Genomic DNA, 19,913 nt, shown 5'->3' with positions numbered 1-19,913 from the left:
GATGATGTGTGGCTTTGTCGGGAACTTTTGATGGTAATCCCCTGTATCTGCAGACCCTGTCCTTCTTGGTAGTGCAGTTCGACCATTTTGGGAAATGTTGCATCATCGAATTAAATCAAGTTTACAGCAGAGAAACAGAACATTTTGCCCAACTGGTATACGTCAGCACTTATGGTATACACAAACCTCTCACCCCTCTTCATCAAACCCGTCAGCGCATCTATCTGTTCCTTTCGCCCTCATTTATCTATCTACTTTCCCCATGAATGTAGCTCTGCTATTTGCCTCAACTGCTAGGTGTGGTAGTGAGTTCCACATTTTTACCACCCTCCGGGTAAATAATTCCTTGTTAGATTTATTGGTTATATTTGTTAATTATGGCCTTTAGTTTTGGTCTCACCCATGGTAACTTCACCAATCCCGTTCAATATGTTAAAGACGTCCATTTGGTCACCCTTCAGCATTCTCTTTTCTAGAGAAAAGAGTCACAACCTTATTCAGTATTTCCTGATAGCCGTATTCTCTCAGTTCTGGCATAAGAATTATGAATCCTGCCTTGCACCTTCCTGAATGCTTTTAAATATGTTTTAATATATAATATGGAAACGAGAACTGTGACTAATACTACATCTTTGGTCTAAACACAGTTCTATGCAAATTTGACATAACTTCCCTGCTGCATAATCTTGCCCCTCTCTAAATGAACACCTGTTTAGTTTTTTTTTTCAATATACTTTATTAACCTGCATCGTTACTTTTAGTGATTTGCATATCTCTGTACCCAGATCCTTTTTTTTCTCTTACCTATTTAGGGTTGTATTATCCAAGCACATGATTCTTACCAAAATGCATCGCCTAATAGTTATCTATATTGAAATTTATTTGCAAACTCCTCGCCCATTTTGCATGTTTTCTGATGTATTCTTATATTTTGTCACAGTATTGCTTGGTAGCAATTGTACTCCTAATTTGGAGTCGTTTGCAAATTTTGAAGTTGTGCTTACGATTCCCGAGTCCAAATCTTTAATCTAAATTGTAAATAATATTGGTCCCAGCACTGATCCCTGGGGAACATCACTTCCAACCTCTTGACAGTCTGAGGAGCTACACTTAACTCTTCGTTTGTTCCCTGTTTTGTAGCCAGCTTGCTACCCATTCTACTATCTCTCCTCTGACTAAACATGCTCTGACATCAGTCATGTATCGACACATTTGAAAATTCAGATATCTGACACATTCTGCATTATTTTTATATACTATTTCTGTTACTTCCGACCTGGATTTGGGCATAAAGGGCATAATTTCAAAGTTTGCGGATGAAAGGATATTCAGAAATTTAGTAAACAATGAGATGGATAGTAACCAACATAAGAAGACATTGAGCAACTTCTGAAATGGTCTGGCTTCTGGCAAATGAGATAAGTGTGAACTGATACATTCTGTAGGAACAATGAGGGGAGATAATATAAAGTAAGTGATACACTTTTAAAGGGGCTAAAGGAACAAAGAGATCTAGGGGTATATGCACATAATTTTTTGAAAGTGGCAAGACAATTTGAGAGGCTGCTAAAAAGCTATGGCATTCGACATTTTATAAATAAAGGAATGAAGTACAAAAGAGAGTTGTACGAAAAAGATTCCGGGTCAGCATCAGCAGGAAAAATGTGTTCAGTTCTGGAAACTGAACTTTGGGAAATATGTCAATGCATTAAAGAGGGTGCAGACAAGATTTTTTTTAGAATGGTTCCAAGGATGAGGGACTTCAGTTGTGTGTAGAGATAGGAGAAAATGGAGTTGCTATAGGAACAAAGGAACAGGGGTAGACAATTTAGTTCCTCGAGCCTGTTCCTCCATTCAATAAGATCCTGGCCAACCTGCGACTTAACTCCATATGCTCACCTTTGCCCATTTCCCTTCATATTTTGGTCAACACAAATCTATCATGCTCAAATTTAAAAATAACAATTGAGCAAGCATCAATTGTTATTTGTGAAGCGTTCCAAGCTTCCACCTCCCTTTATTTTGAAGTGTTTTCTAATTTCATTCCTGAAAGACCTAGCTCTAATTTTGAGACTATATGCCCGCTAGTCCTTGACTCCACAACCAGCAGAAATCGTTTATTTTATCTACCCTAACAGTTTCCTTTAATATCTTAAAAACTTTGATCAAATCACCCTTAACCTTGTAAATTCCAGAGAATGCAATCCTAGTTTGTTTAATCTCTCCTCGGGGCTTGGAGCCAGATACCATTCTGGTAAATTCACGTTGCGCACATTCCAAGGCCAATATATTCTTGCTAAGGTGTGCTGCTCACTGTAATTCTAGGTTTGGTTTCAGCAGAGCTTTGTAAAGCTGAGTCATGACTTCTGCAAACTTGCATTCTAGTCCTCCAGATATAAAGGCCAGCACTCCATTACGCTTTTTTTATTATTATTATTTTCTGTACTTGTTCATAGTATTTTAATGATCGACGTACTGGCCCACAAAATCTCTTTGGACTTCCATTTTTCTATCGTTTAAACTCCGTACAACAGAGTAGGCTGAGAGGAAATTTGATGAAGGCGTTCAAAATCACGACAGGTGACAGGTGAAAAATAAGGGGAAACTGTTTACAGTGGCAGAAAAAATACAGATTTAAGGTCATTGGCAATAAAACCAGAGGTGACGTGGAAACATTTTGTACAGGGCAAGTTGTGTTGTGGAATGCACTGCCTGAAAGGGTGCTGGAAGCAAATTCATTAGTAACCAGCAAAAGAACATCAAACCAATACCTGGAGGTGGAAAATAATTGCAGAGCTATCGGGGGAAAAAAAGTGGGACAAGTTGAATGTACTATGAAAGAGCTGGCCGAGGCACGACAGGGCCGACTGAGATCATTCTGCACTGTGTCACTCCATAATTCTATAAGACTATGAATTCAATTATGTTGATAAAGTATGACCTTCCCTTTGAAAACTGCTTCCGGTTTCAATATATTTTACTATTGCATCTTTGAGTAAAGAATCAATTGCTTTCCTATCAGGGTTGCTAAGCTAACTGGTGTACAGTTCACTGGTCTTGTTAAACCTCTAATAAATATGTTTGAATAACAGTAGGGCCAGTTGTTATAAGTTGTTATATATTTTCAATAGTGTCACTGCTATCTCTTCCCCAATTTATCTCAATATTGTCAAAGACGCCTTGACAAGTTGTATTCTGTAGATAGTACACACTGCAGCCACAATACGCGGCAGTAGAGGGATTGGATGTTGAAGGTGGTGGATGAACATCGAATCAAGCAGACTACTTTGGCTTGTATGATACCGAGCTTCTTGAGTGTTGTTGCATTTGCACAATGCAGGCATTCCATCACATTAAGAGGCGGGGTGTGGCCTATCAAGGAAAAGAGATGTTATAGGCTTAGAGACTCCGGGAAAGGCTAGAATAGGTAATTAATACTTTGTATTCGGGTTTGCTATGGAAGAGGATGCTGAAAAAACATCGGTAAAAGTGGTCGAGGTAATGATGGGGTGAAAATTGAGTGGAAGGATGTATTGGAATGGCTGGCAATGTGGTAATGAGTGGTTAAGTCACCTGGTCCAGATGGCTTGCATCCAAGGTTTTAAAGGAAATGGGAGTAGAGATAGCATACGGACTTGCCATAATCTTCCAATCTTACCTAGATACGAGCAAGGCGCCAGAGGATTGGAGAGTGCGACATCCTTAATCAAGAAAGTATGTCAGGACATTCCTAGTAACTGCAGACTGCTCAGTTTCAGATACAAAAATCAATGGAAAAGTCAACAGACGTTTGGAGAGCTTTGAGTTAATTAAGAGTCAGTATGGATTAGTAAAAGGCAGATCATGCTTAACTAATCTATTGAATTTTTCAATGAAGTCATAGGGAAGGTTGATGAAGGGAATGCAATGGATGTTGTCCATATAGATTTGAAGAAAGTGTTTGTCAAAGTATCATATACGAGGCTGGTTAACAAAATTTAGCCCCATGGAATAGGAAGTCAGTGTCAGATTGCATTAAAAAATTGAAAAATTGGCTTAAGGACAGAAAGAAGCGATTCTGGGTAAATGGTTGCTTTTCAGTTTGGAGGATTGTAGACAATGGTGCTCCCCAATTTTATATATATATATATATATATATATACATATATATAAATGACTTGGATATTGGAATACTGAGTAAAATTTCAAAACTTGCTGATGATACCAAGCTTGGAAGAGTGACAGACAGTGAGGGCGATACCAAACAATTGAGACAAGACACATGTAGAATAGCTAAATCAGCAGACAAGTGACTGATATAATTTAATGCAGAGAAGTGTGAATTGATTCATTTTCGCAAAAGGGATAGGGAGAGGCAATATAGACTTAATGGCATAGTTCTAAAGAATTGGGGTTCTTGTGCATAGGTCTCTGAAGGTGATAGGACATATTAAGAGAATGGTTCATAAAGCATATGTGATCTTGGGCTTCATAAATAGACGTAATGAGTACAAAAGCAAGGACGTTATGCTGAATCTTTATAAAGCTCTGTTTAAGCCATAGTATTGCGTCTGGCTCTGTTCACCACACATTAAGAAGAATGTTAGAACCCTTTAGTGGTTTCAGAGGATATTTACCAGAATGGTTCCAAGGATGTGGGATTTTAGCTACAAGATTAGTTTGGAGAAGCTGGGATTGTTCTCTCAGGAGCAAAGGACATTGAGTGGAGATTTGGTAGAGGTGTGCAAATTCTAACAGGTTTGTCCAAGGAAATACAACTTTTTCTGTACTCCCTTTACATTGTTGATCCATTCTCTTATTTTTCAGGCCTTCTATCCAGCTAATCACAGCCAGTTCCCTTTTCTTCTCATTGAAAATATTTCCCCATTATGTCGTAATTTTAAAACTTCGCCGAAAACTAATGCATTCTTTTAAAAATTTGAACTGCTCACTGTTTCTTTTTTGACAGACCCTACATTGAATATGTGATTCACTTCAGCCTGTAAGAGCGAGTCCTTGGTGTAATGGTTAAATTTAGACCTCCAGAACGGGAAATGATCGAACCCTTCTCTGGATTGTCCCGACGAAGATCAGTTGATAGCCTGTATAATATAACACTCCTGTCCTGACGACGTATGACCTGTAGTTAGCTAATCAGCCTGGGGAACCCTTCACTCCTTCACACTACTCATAGAATCAAAGAATGATATAGCACAATAAGATTCCCTTCGGCCCATCGAACCTGTGTTGACTCTTTGGTAGAGCTATCCAATTAACTCCACTCTCCTGCTCCTTCCCCACAGCCTTGTATTGTTTTTACCCATCTTCAAGTATTTATCCAACACTCTTTTGAATTGTACTATTTTATCTGCTTTCGCCACTCTTTCAGGTCAATGCATTCCAAATCACAATTTTCTGTGCTACAATACGAACAATGCTTTCATATTTCCCTTCTGTTTGTTCTGCAGACCATCATAAAGTCGGTGTCCTCAAGTTACCGACCCTTCTGCCACTGGAGCGTTCTCCTCGGGGACCATTTCCAAGGGGACCATTCGCCAGGGGTAGTAGTGTGACAAAAATGACGGCAACGCCTGTATATTACTTTTGAACTGGGTCCTGCGAATTAGGTTTGAATACTACGGATAAAAGTAGGAAAATCCTTCCCTTACTCGTTGGTGGACAACTGGAATGATATACTGCATTACGAAGGAAAACATTTTCAACAATAAGCAGTTAAAATTTGAAATGATAGGGTGATGAATACAGATTGAATAGTAGCCTGCGAAAGATATCTGGATAAACACTTGAATGTGAAAAAAAATGCCGGGATGTTGGAACGGAACGGGTTGTGGGACTAACTGACTTGCTTTTCAATGGATCTGGCACAGAATCCATGGACTAAATGGTCTCTTCTATCTTGTACTACTCGATGATTCTACGATTCAATAATGTTTGGTACGAAAGCGAAACAAATGATGAAAGGCGTTCTCTCTTAGTTTACAAGGACAAGCTTAACGGAATAAAGAAAAAAACACTTCTAGTGATTTTGTTTCTGATATTCATATCCCGCTAACTTTTGTAGTTCTATGTCATTCATTCAAATTTTCATTCAAATCTACCTCCTAAAGGAAAGAAAAATCAACTGTTTTGAGGTGTCGAAAACGATGTAGATTCCACAATAAATTTCGTTATTTGAATTGATCATTAAGGTAAAATTTTATAAGGGATATTAAAGATTGTGGCTGAAATTGGTGATAGACAGCAACACAAGACTGGCGGAAGCATATTGGCTGGCGATGTTATGACACATCTGATATTCATGCCTATTGATGTCAGTGGAACTGAACATCAGGGGGAGCATATAACCAGTGAGAGGTACGATAGCGCCTGTTATGCATCCCTTCCAATATCAAATTTCACTCCTCTATCTGTGATTTCGGCGCTGGTACATTTCCTTGTTTGTTCATGACAAAGATAGACTATAAATTAGGTAACAATAGGAGGAGCGGGTGGCGAGTCAGCGGAGTTACATAGAAAAGCTAAAAGCAACCTTTAAAAAAATCTTGATTTGTCCATAATGAATGATTGTAGCTCACCTGTAAATGTGACCATTTTCATTTTTTTCGTCTCCTGTACTACTTTTTGCTCCACCGACATGGGACAAGTAGACTGGCTGCAACGGGATATAGAAAATTAGCAGAAAAAGCTCTTCGGTTGTGCGCAGATAACACACTCATACCAGCAATAGGTCATACATGAGGAGAAATAATTTGCATCTATGCAGCTCCCGTCACATCCTCAGAAAGTCCCAAAGCATTTCATAGCCAACAAAATATTGCTGATATATTTGGGGCAAATTTTCAACTTGTTCCCAGACGTAAAGTGCATTGCGGGGGCGCTGTCCAAGTTTCATTTCTAGTTATGTTTGGTCAGCAAGTTAACACTCACTCATGGTTGTAGTGCATAGAAAAGCAGAAGCTAATTTGCGCGAGGTCGAATAAACAGCAGTCTGCTCAATGGCCAGAAAATCTGTTTTAGGGATGTTGGTTGAGAGGTAAGTGTTGGATGGGACACTGGAGAACACGTTCTGCCATTCCTCTAACAGTGCTGTGGAATCTTTCAACACCCATCCAAGAGGACATGTATACCTTTGTTAAATATTGCATCGATGAATAGTGCTTCAGACAGCGCTGCACGTCTTCAGCACTGCACTGAACCACCATGCAAGATTATGGGTTCATGTGTCTGGAATGGTATTTGAACCCACAACTTTCCAGTTTAGAAAGGAGAAAACCAGCACCGGGCCAAGGCTAGCAGCAAATGTGCACATTATACCTCAGACCAGCGAAGCGAAAATTTGCAAAGCTAATGCAAATCTATCTTATAAATCACAAAGCATGAAGGTGGATTCACTGTTGCTTTTTCTGATAACATTACAGAGACATACAGCAATATGAAAGAAGGATAGCAAGAAAGAAGGAAAGCAACAGAGAAAGAAAGAATGAAAGAGAAAAAGAATATCCGTGGTTCAATGCTACCACAGAGCGATAGAATGACGACACAGGAGGAAGATCATTTAACTCATAGTGTCTGCTGGATATTTAGCAGAAAAACCCAAAACTAATGTCACTGTCTGCATTTTCGCCGCAACCCTGTGTTTTCCTCTATTTTAAATATATTTCTAACTTTCCCTTAAATGAGGTAGTGGTAGTCTTAACCATTCCCGATAAAAGAAAATAAATGCTTTTATATGGCGTCGTTCACGCCGCTCGAATATCCGAATCTAACTCAAAGGCAACGATTTACTTTGCAAATGTTTTCGCTGTCGGATTTTAGGGAAACACCGCAAATAATATGGGCATGGCAAAGACCTAAAAAGTGCAAATACAAATTGACCAGCTAACTTGCTTTGGTGGCTTCCCTTGGTTTGCTCATGTTGCACGGGAACCAGGCTAACTTCCTGGTCTTTGAACTGTCTTATGAGGTCGTTTATGGTCATCTGAATAGATATATGACGTCTCCGTTTAACAGGTCATCTGAAAGGTGGCACTTCAAATAATACATTTCGCAATGAACATTGCACTTTTAGATTATGGGATGCTGAATTTCTCGAGAGGGGTTTGATCCCTATACACTTTGATTTAGAAGCGGACATTCTATCAATATATACTTGACGACGTTTTCCATGCTTTAGCAATCCATTGCTGCATAGCTATGAAACGCGATCAACTTACAGCTACCAGGAAAAGAAGCTCAATAATTTTCAGCTTCTCTGTCTGTGGTGCATTATGGGTATATCCTGGTAGGACAAAATCAAAAAGGCTGCAGTCCTCCCAAAGTCAGAGCTCCCAAGTGTGATGGCATTAATCAAACAGAGGTAGTTTCAATGGAGAAGGCACGTCTGCAGGATGGAATATGGTTGTACACCCATGAGCCTTCTGTATGTTGAGGTAACCAGGGCCAGATGACAAGTACTGCGCCCCAGCTGCGCTTCAAGGATGCTTGCAAACCTGACACGACGGTCCTAAATGTCGACTATCACATCTGGGAGTCACTGGCTGGCTAAAGAGGGAAATGGCATCACATCCTGTGGACCGGTGTGCACTACCATGATGCCCAGTTGCAACAGCAGCTTGGCAACAGGTGCCAACGTCAAAAACAACAACTCACGCCGCCACTTGGCAGCTTCACATGCAGCACTTGTGGCAGAACCTGCCTCTCAAGGATTGGCCTTGCCAGCCGTCAGCAAAGGTGCACCAAGAGAATGCGGAGGCCAAAAGTGAAGGCAGTATTCTAACTCTGAAAAAACCGCTATGTGGTTCACGTTTGTATGTTTCTCTTCGTTATTGCTATCTATGCACCCCGCTGTTAACTTTTGACTGTGTTTCCACGATTGTTCTGGTAGGGAATGTTAAGAATGACACCCAACTCTGATGGATAAATAATGCAGTTGATTCAGGTCAAGGTGCTGTTTGTACTTGAGGCGCATTTGTCTGCCGTGGTGTTCCCATGATTTTTTTTTTACTCCTATATACATAAGTCACAGTGAAAGCAATCGTTTTCTGGTCAATGACAATACCTTTGGTCCTTCGCCCGTTCTGAAGGGACTTAAGACGCTAAATGCGCTAAATAAATTGAATCTATTATCGTTATTGTTTTGAAGCAAAATGCATAGCAACAAAACTACATGATTGTGGAAACACATATGGTAGTGGCCAAATATTCTACCAAGTCGAGTTTTTATCCAAGCAAGTCTAAAAAGTCTAGGCGAATTTCTTAATAACTAGCAATCCTCACTCTTGTTATTTCATGTATTAATTTTGCCCCAGTAACATAAAGATGCTTCTTACCTGTACTGGTGCATGTGTGGATGCTTCATGCTTACCACCAGAGGCCTGTGAAGCCGACTCTTCAGCATTTGCTAGAGCCTGTAAAGGACTGTCCTTTGTTACAAATTCTGTCAGGAAATCATAATCAGATAGAGCTTGATGATCCAGGTTACTTCCACAATCGCTCACTGACGTTTGCTCAAGCTCTGCCAGCAATATATCTGAAAGGCAATGTGGGTATTAGAACGGACGTTGGTTCACGTTCGCCATTAATAATACACTCAAGTTTGACGAACAAATTGAACTTTCTCCGAAGAAATGTAACTTAAGTTGCTAGTACTTACAGATTTCTAAAATATGTTTGATGAATGAATAGGAACAGACTGAATGCATGCACACTCGCTCCTTATCACAATCCTTATTTTGCTAAAGGAAAGCGTGGTCATGGATTGACAGGAAATTAACCTCCCTGGAAGAGTATTCCTTTGCAAACTCTGAATTTTTCGCCAGGCACGTTACGTTAAGATGTATTGTGCAAAGCACCTCATGTACATCCCAAGTGTACTGGTTATCTTGTACTGGTTAGTGAATACTGACGACAGCGGGGAAAACAAAACTGACCAAAGTTGTTCTCCCCTTTCTCTGCTCAGCTGCTCCCGACAGAGCAGGATGGACTTCAGATCAACCTGGATTAGAATATGAGTGATGGATAACGTGCCCACAATTGACTGTTAAAATGTAATTATTAGAATATAGGAGGTATGATCAGTAAGTTCGCAATTGGTGGTGTCATAAATAGTGAGGAGGAAACCCTTAGATTACAGGACGATATAAATGGGCTGGTAAGATGGGCAGAGCAGTGGCAAATGGAATTTAATCCTGAGAAGTGTGAGTTGATGCATTTTGGGAGGACTAAAAAGGCAAGGGAATATACAATGGATGGTAGGACCGTAGGAAGTATAGAGGGTCAGAGGGACCTTGGTGTACTTGTCCATAGATCACTGAAGGCAGCAGCAAAGGTAGATAAGGTGGTTAGGAAGGCATATGGGATACTTGTCTCGATTAGCCGATGCATAGAATATAACAGCAGGGAGGTTATGATGGAGCTGTATAAAACGCTAGTTAGACCACAACTGGAGTAATGTGTGCAGTTCTGGTCACCACACTATAGGAAGGATGTGATTACACTGGAGATGGTGCAGAGGAGATTCACCAGGTTGTTGCCTGAGCTGGAGCATTTCAGCTATGAAGACAGACTGGATAGGCTAGGGTTGTTTTCCTTGGAGCAGAGAAAGCTGAGGGGGGACATGATTGAGGTATACAAAATTATGAGGGGCATTGATAGGACAGATAGGAAGAAACTTTTTTTCCATTAGCGGAGGAATCAATAACCGGGGGCATAGATTTAAGGTAAGGGGCAGGAGGTTTAGAGGGGATTTGAGGGGGAAAAAACACCCAGAGGCTGGTTGGAAGTTGGAACACACTGCCTGAAGTGGTGGTAGAGGCAGGAACCCTAACAGCATTCAAGAACTATTTAGAAGAGCACTTCAACCGCCATAGCATACAAGGCTACGGGCCAAGTGCTGGAAAATGGGATTAGAATAGATAGGCGCTTCATGGCCGGCTCAGACACGATGGGCCGAAAGGCCTGTTTCTGTGCTGTATAACTCTATGACTCTATGAAAATGGCCTCTTGCTTTCGAACTGCGCCCACAGGATGAGTCACTTAGTTAGCAGAAGTTAGAAAGAATGAGGGTTGAAAATCCAAATGCACCATATCCACTGATTCCATCTTATGTGCACCAATATTTGCAACTTCAAAAAACTCTGACAGATTTGTCAAACACGATTTTCCTTCCATACGTCTGTGTTAACTCAGATCATATTATGACTTCCCAAGTGACCTGTTACCAAGTCACTAATAATAGATTCGAGCATTTTCTCGACTATTGATGCGAGGCTAATTGGACTATGGTTCCTTATTTTGGATCGTGACGTTTGCTGCCTTCCAATTGATATTCCAATAAATGAGAAATAAAGAATACATGCATATCCCAATGAGTGACGTGGGTGTGTGTGAGGGAGAGAAAAGGTATACACACACACACACAGCCACATGGGTGTTAGTGTGAGAGGCAGAGATGGAGAATGTGTGTGTGTTTCTCTGTTTGTGTGAATGAGTGTGATAAAAAGAGATAGTGAATGCGTATGTATATCAAAGTGGCTAAGCGTGTTTGCGTATGTGAGAACGACAGAATCAGAAAGAAAGGTGAAGGATGCGTCTGTATATCAGTGAGATACTCTGAATTAGTATGTGTGTGTCTGTGTTTATGGGGGTGGAGTAAGGGTCAAGATTGCGAAATCGCATCTTTAGTCATAGCAACTTCTACAATCCAGCACAGAATGGCATTTAACAGGTTAACTTGCTGAAAATCCGTGGCCATATCAAACTTTGCATCAGACGTGGCAAGTGCTGCCTACGCGCAGAGTGCCAGATTCATATTACTCATATCGATCCAAAGTTGCAGGAAGTGGGTTGCCCACAAACGGAAGCCGTTTGCTTCTGCCTCTGCAAGTTGGATGATTTTGCTTATATTTTGCATCAGCTCCTGCATGCAGATATTGAGACCCCTTCAGCTTCATTTTGCAGGAATGTTCATTCAAATCCACTGCGATTTGATTATGGTCACACTGAATGTCAATTAGCCCTAACATCCACTTGCCCTAGCATTTTGGAAAAAAAAATGTTTTGATTGATTATCCGCATTAGATTTCATTTGTAACTTTGCTCACCTTCTGGTTAGCACTTGGAACCGTGCCTGTGACTAGAGAAGCAACACGTTATTCTCCAGGCTGCAAAACCGCAGTCGAAGCTAGCGATGCAAAGTTCAACTTTCCATTCCACAAGTTTTGCTAACAAATTGCAGCCGCCAAATGGAAGAAAAAGTGTTTCTAAAAATATATTAATTCACTTTTCCTTTTTTTTATCAATTCAAATTACCCCGCCATTTCTGAAGAATGATACGAATTAAAATGATCACTTTGTAACATTAAAGCATCTTTCGCATGCCATACTTTCAATTTAAAGATTCTGCCTCTCACTGAAATTTTGAAAGCACATATTGAACCGTGGTTCCATATTTATACCTTTTACGCAAAATTAAATATATGCATAAATCCCTGCACCCATGGCTAAAAATCCTTTTTTTATATATTAATATGCATCGATAATCGAAATACACAGACATAAGGCAATTTAAGATTAAGATAGGAAGGAAGATTTTGTATGTATTATATTAAGATAAAAAGTGAGTTGTGGTCTGGAATGCATTGCCTGAAAGGATGTTAGATGCAGGGTCAGTAGTAATGTTCAAAAGGATATTGGATATATCGATGAAAATGAAATAAAATGTTGCTGGACTATGGGGAAAGAGCAGAGGAGTGGAACTAATTGGGTGGCGCTATCATAGCGCTGTCACGGGTACGATGTGCCGAATGGTCTCCTTCTGTGCGTTAAGATTGTATGAAAGTATTTTATGACTCTAATACAGAGAGACATGCACCGATTTTTATCAACAGTTCTTCACTTAATGCAGACCTACAGAGACCAAATAACTGAGGTTCCCCTTTGACCTCCACAACTCTTTCTCTGAGTAATCACTCTCAGTCTCTCCTTCGACCTTGTCACGCCCACAATCAGACATTCTCGGCCACTCACCTAATTCGTCCATCAGGAGATTGAAGTAGCGCTGTTCAGCTTCGGTCGGTTCCTGTCTCCAGTCAAGAGTCTGGTGCTCGGGGATTCGACTAATTTCTGTGCCCTGTGCTCCTTGCCACAAAGTCTGACGGAAGCCCTGCAGGAAGTGTCAGCGCGCATGTACGCCTGGCCCTCGCTGTCATTGGTTCAGCTCAAATATTGCTCACAATTTGGGTGAAATATAATCCGAGATGTAGGGCTTCCTGTCCAATTCCCAATTGCTGATTCATCCAAGTTTAAGTTTTCTGTTAAATATTCATATCCTTTTTCAAACTTCAATTTTCACACTCGCCTTCCCGCCATTGATTTGAATTGTAGAATCATACAACAGAGAATGAGGTCATTCAGCCCATCGTGTCTGTGTCCTGCACTTTGAAAGAGCTATCCCATTCGCCATCTTTTTCCCCACAACCCTGCAATTTCACGTAGATATACAATTGCCTTTTGCAAATTATTATGAACCTGCCCGCACCATCCTTTCAGGCAATGCATTCCAGAACATATCCTCTGTTTACCGATCCTCCCGCCAGTTGAAACAGTCTCTGCTTATTTACTCTATGTAAAGCCCTCATAATTTTGAACATCTGTGTTAAATGTAGCCATAACTTCTCTGCTCTAAGCAGAATAATCCGAACTTCTTAAGTCTCTCCACATAACTGGAATCCCTCATCTCTGGTGAAATTTAGAATAATCTCCGCTGCACCGTTACCAAGGCCTTGACAGTTTCGCTAACATGTCATGACCAGAATTGAGGCCAAAAAGTTACTTATAAAGGATTAGCATAAAAAAAAATTGTGGTTTATTTTTTTAATTATAATCCAATTGAATTTGTTGAAGAAGTAACAGAGAAGGTTGATGAAGGGAATGCAGTGGAAGTTGTCTGTATGGAATTTAAGAAAGAGTTAGATAAAGTGCCACATAAAAGGTTGGTTAACAACATTGAGGGTCAGTGTCCAACTGAATTATAAAAAAATAGCTTAAGGACAGAAAGCAGTGAGTCATGGGAAATAACTGTTTTTGCAGGCTGAGCGATGGTAGACAATGATGATCCCTAAGGGTCAGTGATAGGACCACTAATTTTTTTCTATATATAGATGACATGGATCTAAGAATACAGCATAGAATTTCAAAATTAGCTGATGATAACAAATTTGGAGAAGAGACAAATAGCAAGAACGATATGAACCAACTGCAACAGGGCATAGATAGGCTAGCAGAATGGGCTGACAAGTGGAAGATAGAATTTAACACAGGCAAGTGTGAGGCGGTGCATTTTTTGCAGAAGGGATAGGGTGACATAGACGTAGTCGCACAATTCTAAAGAGTGTGCGGGAATAGAGGGACCTAGGAGTGTAAGTGCATCGAGCTTTGAAGGTGGTAGGACACATTAAGAGAATGGTTCCTATGGGATCTTGGGCTTCATAAGTAAAGGTACTGAGTACAAAAGCACGGAAAGTTGTGCTGAACATTTGTAAAGCTCTGGGTAGGCCCCAGCTGGAGTATTGCGTCCAGTTCGAGTCACCACACTTTAGGAAGGATGTGAGGGTCCTTGAGAGGGTGCAGAGGAGATTCATAAGAATGGTTCCAGGAATGGGGGATTTTAGTTACAAGGTTACTTTGGAAAAGCTGTATGTTATTTACCTTGGAGCAAAGGAGACTGAGGGGCGATCTGATAGAGGTGTACAAAATTATAACAGGCTGAGATAAAGAAAAGCTGTTCCATAAACTGATGGTATAAGGACTAGGGAGCACAGGTGGAAGGTTTTGGGCAACAGTTGCAGGGGGTATGTGAGCAACAACTGAATTATGCAGTGACTGATAATGACCTGGAACTCGTTGCCCACTATATTGGTGGAAGCGGAGATAATGATTTCAAAAGGAAATTGAATAGCCAATGGAAGGAAATAAATTTGCAGGGCGACGGGGATCGAGCGGGCGAGTGAAACTGACTGGATTGCTCTGCGGAGAGTCAGCCTGGACTCGATGGGCCAAATAGCCTCGTTCTGCTCTGTAAATGACTCTGTAATGCTATAAAATCAGTGATTCTGCAAGTTTTATTAACAACCTTGCCAAGTTCTCATGTCACTATCAAAGCTCTATGCATGTGAAACCCCAGGTCTCGCTATTCTTGCATCCTAGTTAAAATAAAGCCATTTAAATATGATCTTGGCCTGACTGCGTAAAAAGGGTGGAGTCATGCTTCACGAGTGCACCAACCTTAGGAACGACCCCAACCCCCACCAAAAGGATAGTCTCCCTGGATGATCCCAGACACTGAGTGTGGTCCTTATTGGGAGGTGAGATCCATCCCAACTGTACGGACTCTGTCCCTACACCGACCCACAGAGGTTCACTTCACGACCTGATACTAAGCACTGATAGTGAGCGTGAAGCCAAATGTTATCCCAAACATAGTGATACTGAGTGTAATTGTCAGTGCCCCACCCTGGGCTCTTTCTGTCTATGCATTTCTCCAGTCCACCTTTGGGAAGCATTAGGCCCGGAATTTCCAGCGGAAGCAGCGCTGTGGGGCCCGGCTGCTGAGATTCATGACACTGTTGTTGGGTCTCTGACGTCACAATGGGAGATGACGCTCACTCAGCTCGAACTGGAAATCGATGAATAGCCAATAGGATTTAAACCGCCGACGAACAAAGGATAACGCACCGGAAGTGCTTCGTTAATGACGTTTCTAAGTGTGTGGTGCTGTGACAATGCACAATTGGAACATCGCAGAGTCCACACATCTATCCCTTGATTTCCTTGGAGTCCAAATGTCTATGAATCACAGCCTCGCATATATTCAATAACTAAGCAACCACAGCCCTCGAGGTAGAGAACTTACTGTGAGATTATCAGCATCCCCATCTTTAGTTAAGACAGTGAAGACAGACTCTACCATTACCATCAAGCCGAGTGATCAACCCTGGTTCAATGAAGAGTACAAGAGGGCATACCAGGAGCAGCACCAGACATAGCTCAAAATGCGGTGCCAACCTGGTAAAGCTACAGCACGGGAATACATGCATGCCAAACAGCAGAAACAGTATGCGATAGACAGAGCTAAGCAATTGCACAAGCAATGGATCAGATCTAAGCTCTGCAGTCCTGCCACATCCAGTCGTGAATGGTGGTGGACAAATAAACAACTAATAGGAAAACGAGGTTTCACAAATATCCCCATCCTCAATGATGGGGGAGCCAAGAACATCAGTGCAAAAGACAAGGCTGAAGCATTTGCAACAATCTTCAGCCAGAAATGCTGGGTGGATGATCTATATCGACCTCCTCCTGAAGTCCCCAGCATCACAGATGCCAGTCTTCAATCAATTCGATTCACTCTACATGATATCAAGCAACAGCTGAAGGCACCGGATACTGCAAAGGCTATGAGCCCTGACAACATTCTGGCATTAGTACTGAAGACTTGTGCTCCAGAACTGGTTGCGCCCCTAACCAAGATGTTCCAGTACAGCTACAACACTGTCAATGTCACTACCTGACAATGAGGAAAATTGCCCAAGCAGTCCCTGTGCACAAAAAGCAGGACAAACCCAATCCAGCCAATTACCACCTCATCAGTCTACTCTCGATCATCGGCAAAGTGATGGAAGGTGTTGTCGACAGTCCTATCAACTGGCAGTTGCTCAGCAATAATCTGCTCAGTGACACACAGTTTGGGTTACCCAGGGCCACTCGGCTCCTGACCTCATTACAGCCTTGGTCCAAACATGGAGAAAAGAGCTGAACTCAAGAGATAAAGTGATAGTGACTGCCCTTGAAATCAAGACAGTATTTGACCCAATGTAGCATCAAGGAACCTTAATAAAACTGCAGTTTTCCCAAAGCCTGGGAATCAGACAGATAACTCTACACTGGCTGAAGTCAAACGTAACACCAAGGAAGATGGTTGTGGTTGTTGGAGGTCAACAACCGGCGGCACAGTGGCGCAGTGGTTAGCACCGCAGCCTCACAGCTCCAGCAACCCGGGTTCAATTCTGGGTACTGTCTGTGTGGAGTTTGCAAGTTCTCCCTGTGTCTGCGTGGGTTTTCTCCGGGTGCTCCGGTTTCCTCCCACAAGCCAAAAGACTTGCAGGTTGGTAGGTAAGCTGGCCATTATAAATTGCCCCTAGTATAGGTAGGTGGTAGGGAAATATAGGGACAGGTGGGGATGTGGTAGGAATATGGGATTAATGTAGGATTAGTATAAATGGGTGGTTGATGGTCGGCACAGATTCGGTGGGCCAGAGGGCCTGTTTCAGTGCTGTATCTCTAAACTAAATTAAACCATATCGGTCCCAGGACATCACTGCAAGAGTTTCTCAGGGTGGAGTCCGAGGCCCAACCATCATCAGCAGTCTGTGTCCATATGCAGCAAGACCTGGACAATATCCAGGCTTGGGTTGATAAGTGGCAAGTTAAATTTGCATCAAGCAAGTGCCAGGCAATGACCATCTCCAACAAGGGAGAATCAAATTATTGCCCCTTGATATTCAATGGCATTACCATCGCTGAATCACCCACTATCAACACCCCAAGATTTGCCATTGACCAGAAACTGAAATGAACCAGCCCTATAAGTATTGTGGCTACAAGATCAAGTCAGAGGCTTGGAATTCTTCCTGACTCCCCAAAGCCTGTCCACCATCTACAAGGCACAAGTCAGGAGTGTGATGGAATACTCTCCACTTGCCTAGATGGGTGCAGCTCCAACAGCACTCAAGAAGCTCGACACCATCCAGGACAAAGCAGCCCGCTTGATTGGCACCCCATCCACCACCTTCAACATTCATTGCTCATTCCACTGATGCGCAGTGGCAGCAGTGCATACCATCTACAAGATGCAATGCAGCAACTCAGCCAGTCTCCTTCGACAGCACCTCCCAAACCCGCGACCTCTACCACCTAGAAGGGCAAGGACAGCAGATTCATGGGACACCACCAACTGCAAGTTGCCCTCCAAGCCACACACCATCCTGACTTGGAACTGCATCGCCTTTGCTTCACTGTTACTGGGTCAAAACCTGGAACTCTCTTCCAAACAGCACTGTGGGTGTACATAGACCACATGGACTGCAGCAGTTCAAGAAGGAGGCTCATCACCAATTTTTCAAGAGAAATTAGGGGTGGGCAATAAATGCTGGTGGAGTCACTGACTTTCACATCCCGTGAAAGAATGAAACAAGATGCTAAATACTACTGTCTTACTTCAACTATGTCTGCTGCTTTTACAAGATTTTTGAATGTTGGTGCTTAACTGGCCCCACCCTTTCCTTTGACGATGGTGTTAATCTTCATATGTTGATAAGACTTTTGTGTTTACTTTTATATTACCCAATAATATTTTCTCATATACTGTTTTTGCATCTTTAATTTCCCTTCTTTGTTTGTCTCTGCTCTTTCTGTATTCTGCTTAATTCTCTATGTCTTGCAATGGTGGGTTGTGAATGCATAAGAACATAAGAAATAAGAGCAGAAAGTGGTCTATACTGTCCAATGAGATTGCTCCGCCATTCAATAAGATCATGGCCGACCTTCTACAACAATTCCACTTTCCTATCCTATTCCAATATCAGTTCTTTCATGGATGACCCGAAAATATATTGATTACTTATAATTACTGTTAAAAGCTCTTACAATCGGTGTATATATTTCTGGATGGATAATTCTCATTTTTATGTTATTTTTCCCCTTTTCATCATTTTCTTAGTCATCCTTCACTGATTTTTAAAACCCTCCCAATATTCAGGCTTACTAATCTTTTTGGCCACATTATAAGCCTTTTTAAATCTTATACTATGCTTATCGTTTCTAGTCATCCCTGGCTGAACGACTGTCTCAATGGAGTTAATATTTTTTTGAGAATTATTAATTACTTACTGAAATGTTTACCTCTGCTTCCCTACTGTCATATTTTAAAATCCGATTTCCCAATCTACTAAACCAAGTCGCTCCTGTTACCTCTGCAATTGTCTTTGTTAAAGTTAAAGAATACCACAAAAATATAGTCCAAAATTACACATCACTCACATCACTCCCAAACTTCATATGAAGTTCTATTATATTATTATTGCTCTTCCCTAGGGGATCCTTGACTATACGATTAATAAATAACAATGCTGCATAGAAGAACTAAAATAAACTCTTGCCTCCTTGGTTTCTCAACATACTGTTCTAGAAAACTGTCTTGAATGTATATCTGATATATTAATTTTATGGAACCTTTTGTGGCGCCCTCTTAAGCTATTAGCAATGTTTCATAGAGTAGCAGACTTACTTAAGAGTCAGAAGGTCGTGAGTTCGATTCCTACTCCAGGCAGTCAATCCCAGACAGTACCTGTGCCCATATTGAGAGAGCGCTTTGCTGTCAAAGGTGCTGTTGCTTAGATCAAATATTTAACCATACATCGCCTGCTCTCTCGGGTGGACGTACATTACCCCACAGCCAATTTTGGGGAGTAGACTATCGGAGTTTTCTGTTGTCCTGGTCAATATTTATCCAAAATCAAAATCACAAAAGCAGATCATCTGGTCTTTATCATATGGTTGTTTGTGGGACCTTGCTATACCCAAATTGACAGCTGCATTTTTTTACATTACACCAGCGACGATACCTCAAAAATTCTCCACTGGCTGCAAAATGATTTGGAATGGCTGTGGTTCTGTCTAGGAACGTTGTTCTGGACCCAGTGTTCAAAATTCTTCTGTTCGGCCTTGCACCTACAAATTTCTAACTTAGAGGCAATTGGGCGACCATTGAGCCGAAGTTGACACTTTGTTTGCTATTCTAAACATGAACTATGCCACATGATAACACGTTTCTTCTGATCTATTATTGATAAGGTAAT

General features: G+C 41.4%; 1 protein-coding gene across 1 annotated transcript in view; it reads right to left on the bottom strand.

Annotated features, from left to right (window-relative positions):
* The window catches only part of LOC137385108 (leupaxin-like), a 28,327-nt gene extending 15,153 nt beyond the window's left edge, over positions 1 to 13,174 (bottom strand). The window contains exons 1-3 of the mRNA XM_068059876.1: positions 13,027 to 13,174; positions 9,330 to 9,529; positions 6,576 to 6,652 (exon numbers count right to left, since the gene is read on the bottom strand). Coding sequence (XP_067915977.1) covers positions 6,576 to 6,652; positions 9,330 to 9,529; positions 13,027 to 13,039 — 290 coding nt within the window. The 5' untranslated portion in view covers positions 13,040 to 13,174. The remainder of the gene's footprint in view (positions 1 to 6,575; positions 6,653 to 9,329; positions 9,530 to 13,026) is intronic.
* Positions 13,175 to 19,913: the final 6,739 nt, after the last annotated feature.

The sequence above is a fragment of the Heterodontus francisci genome, chromosome 28, assembly GCF_036365525.1.
Source record: "Heterodontus francisci isolate sHetFra1 chromosome 28, sHetFra1.hap1, whole genome shotgun sequence".
Lineage (NCBI taxonomy): Eukaryota > Metazoa > Chordata > Chondrichthyes > Heterodontiformes > Heterodontidae > Heterodontus > Heterodontus francisci.
This window is presented reverse-complemented; position numbering and strand designations above follow the sequence as displayed.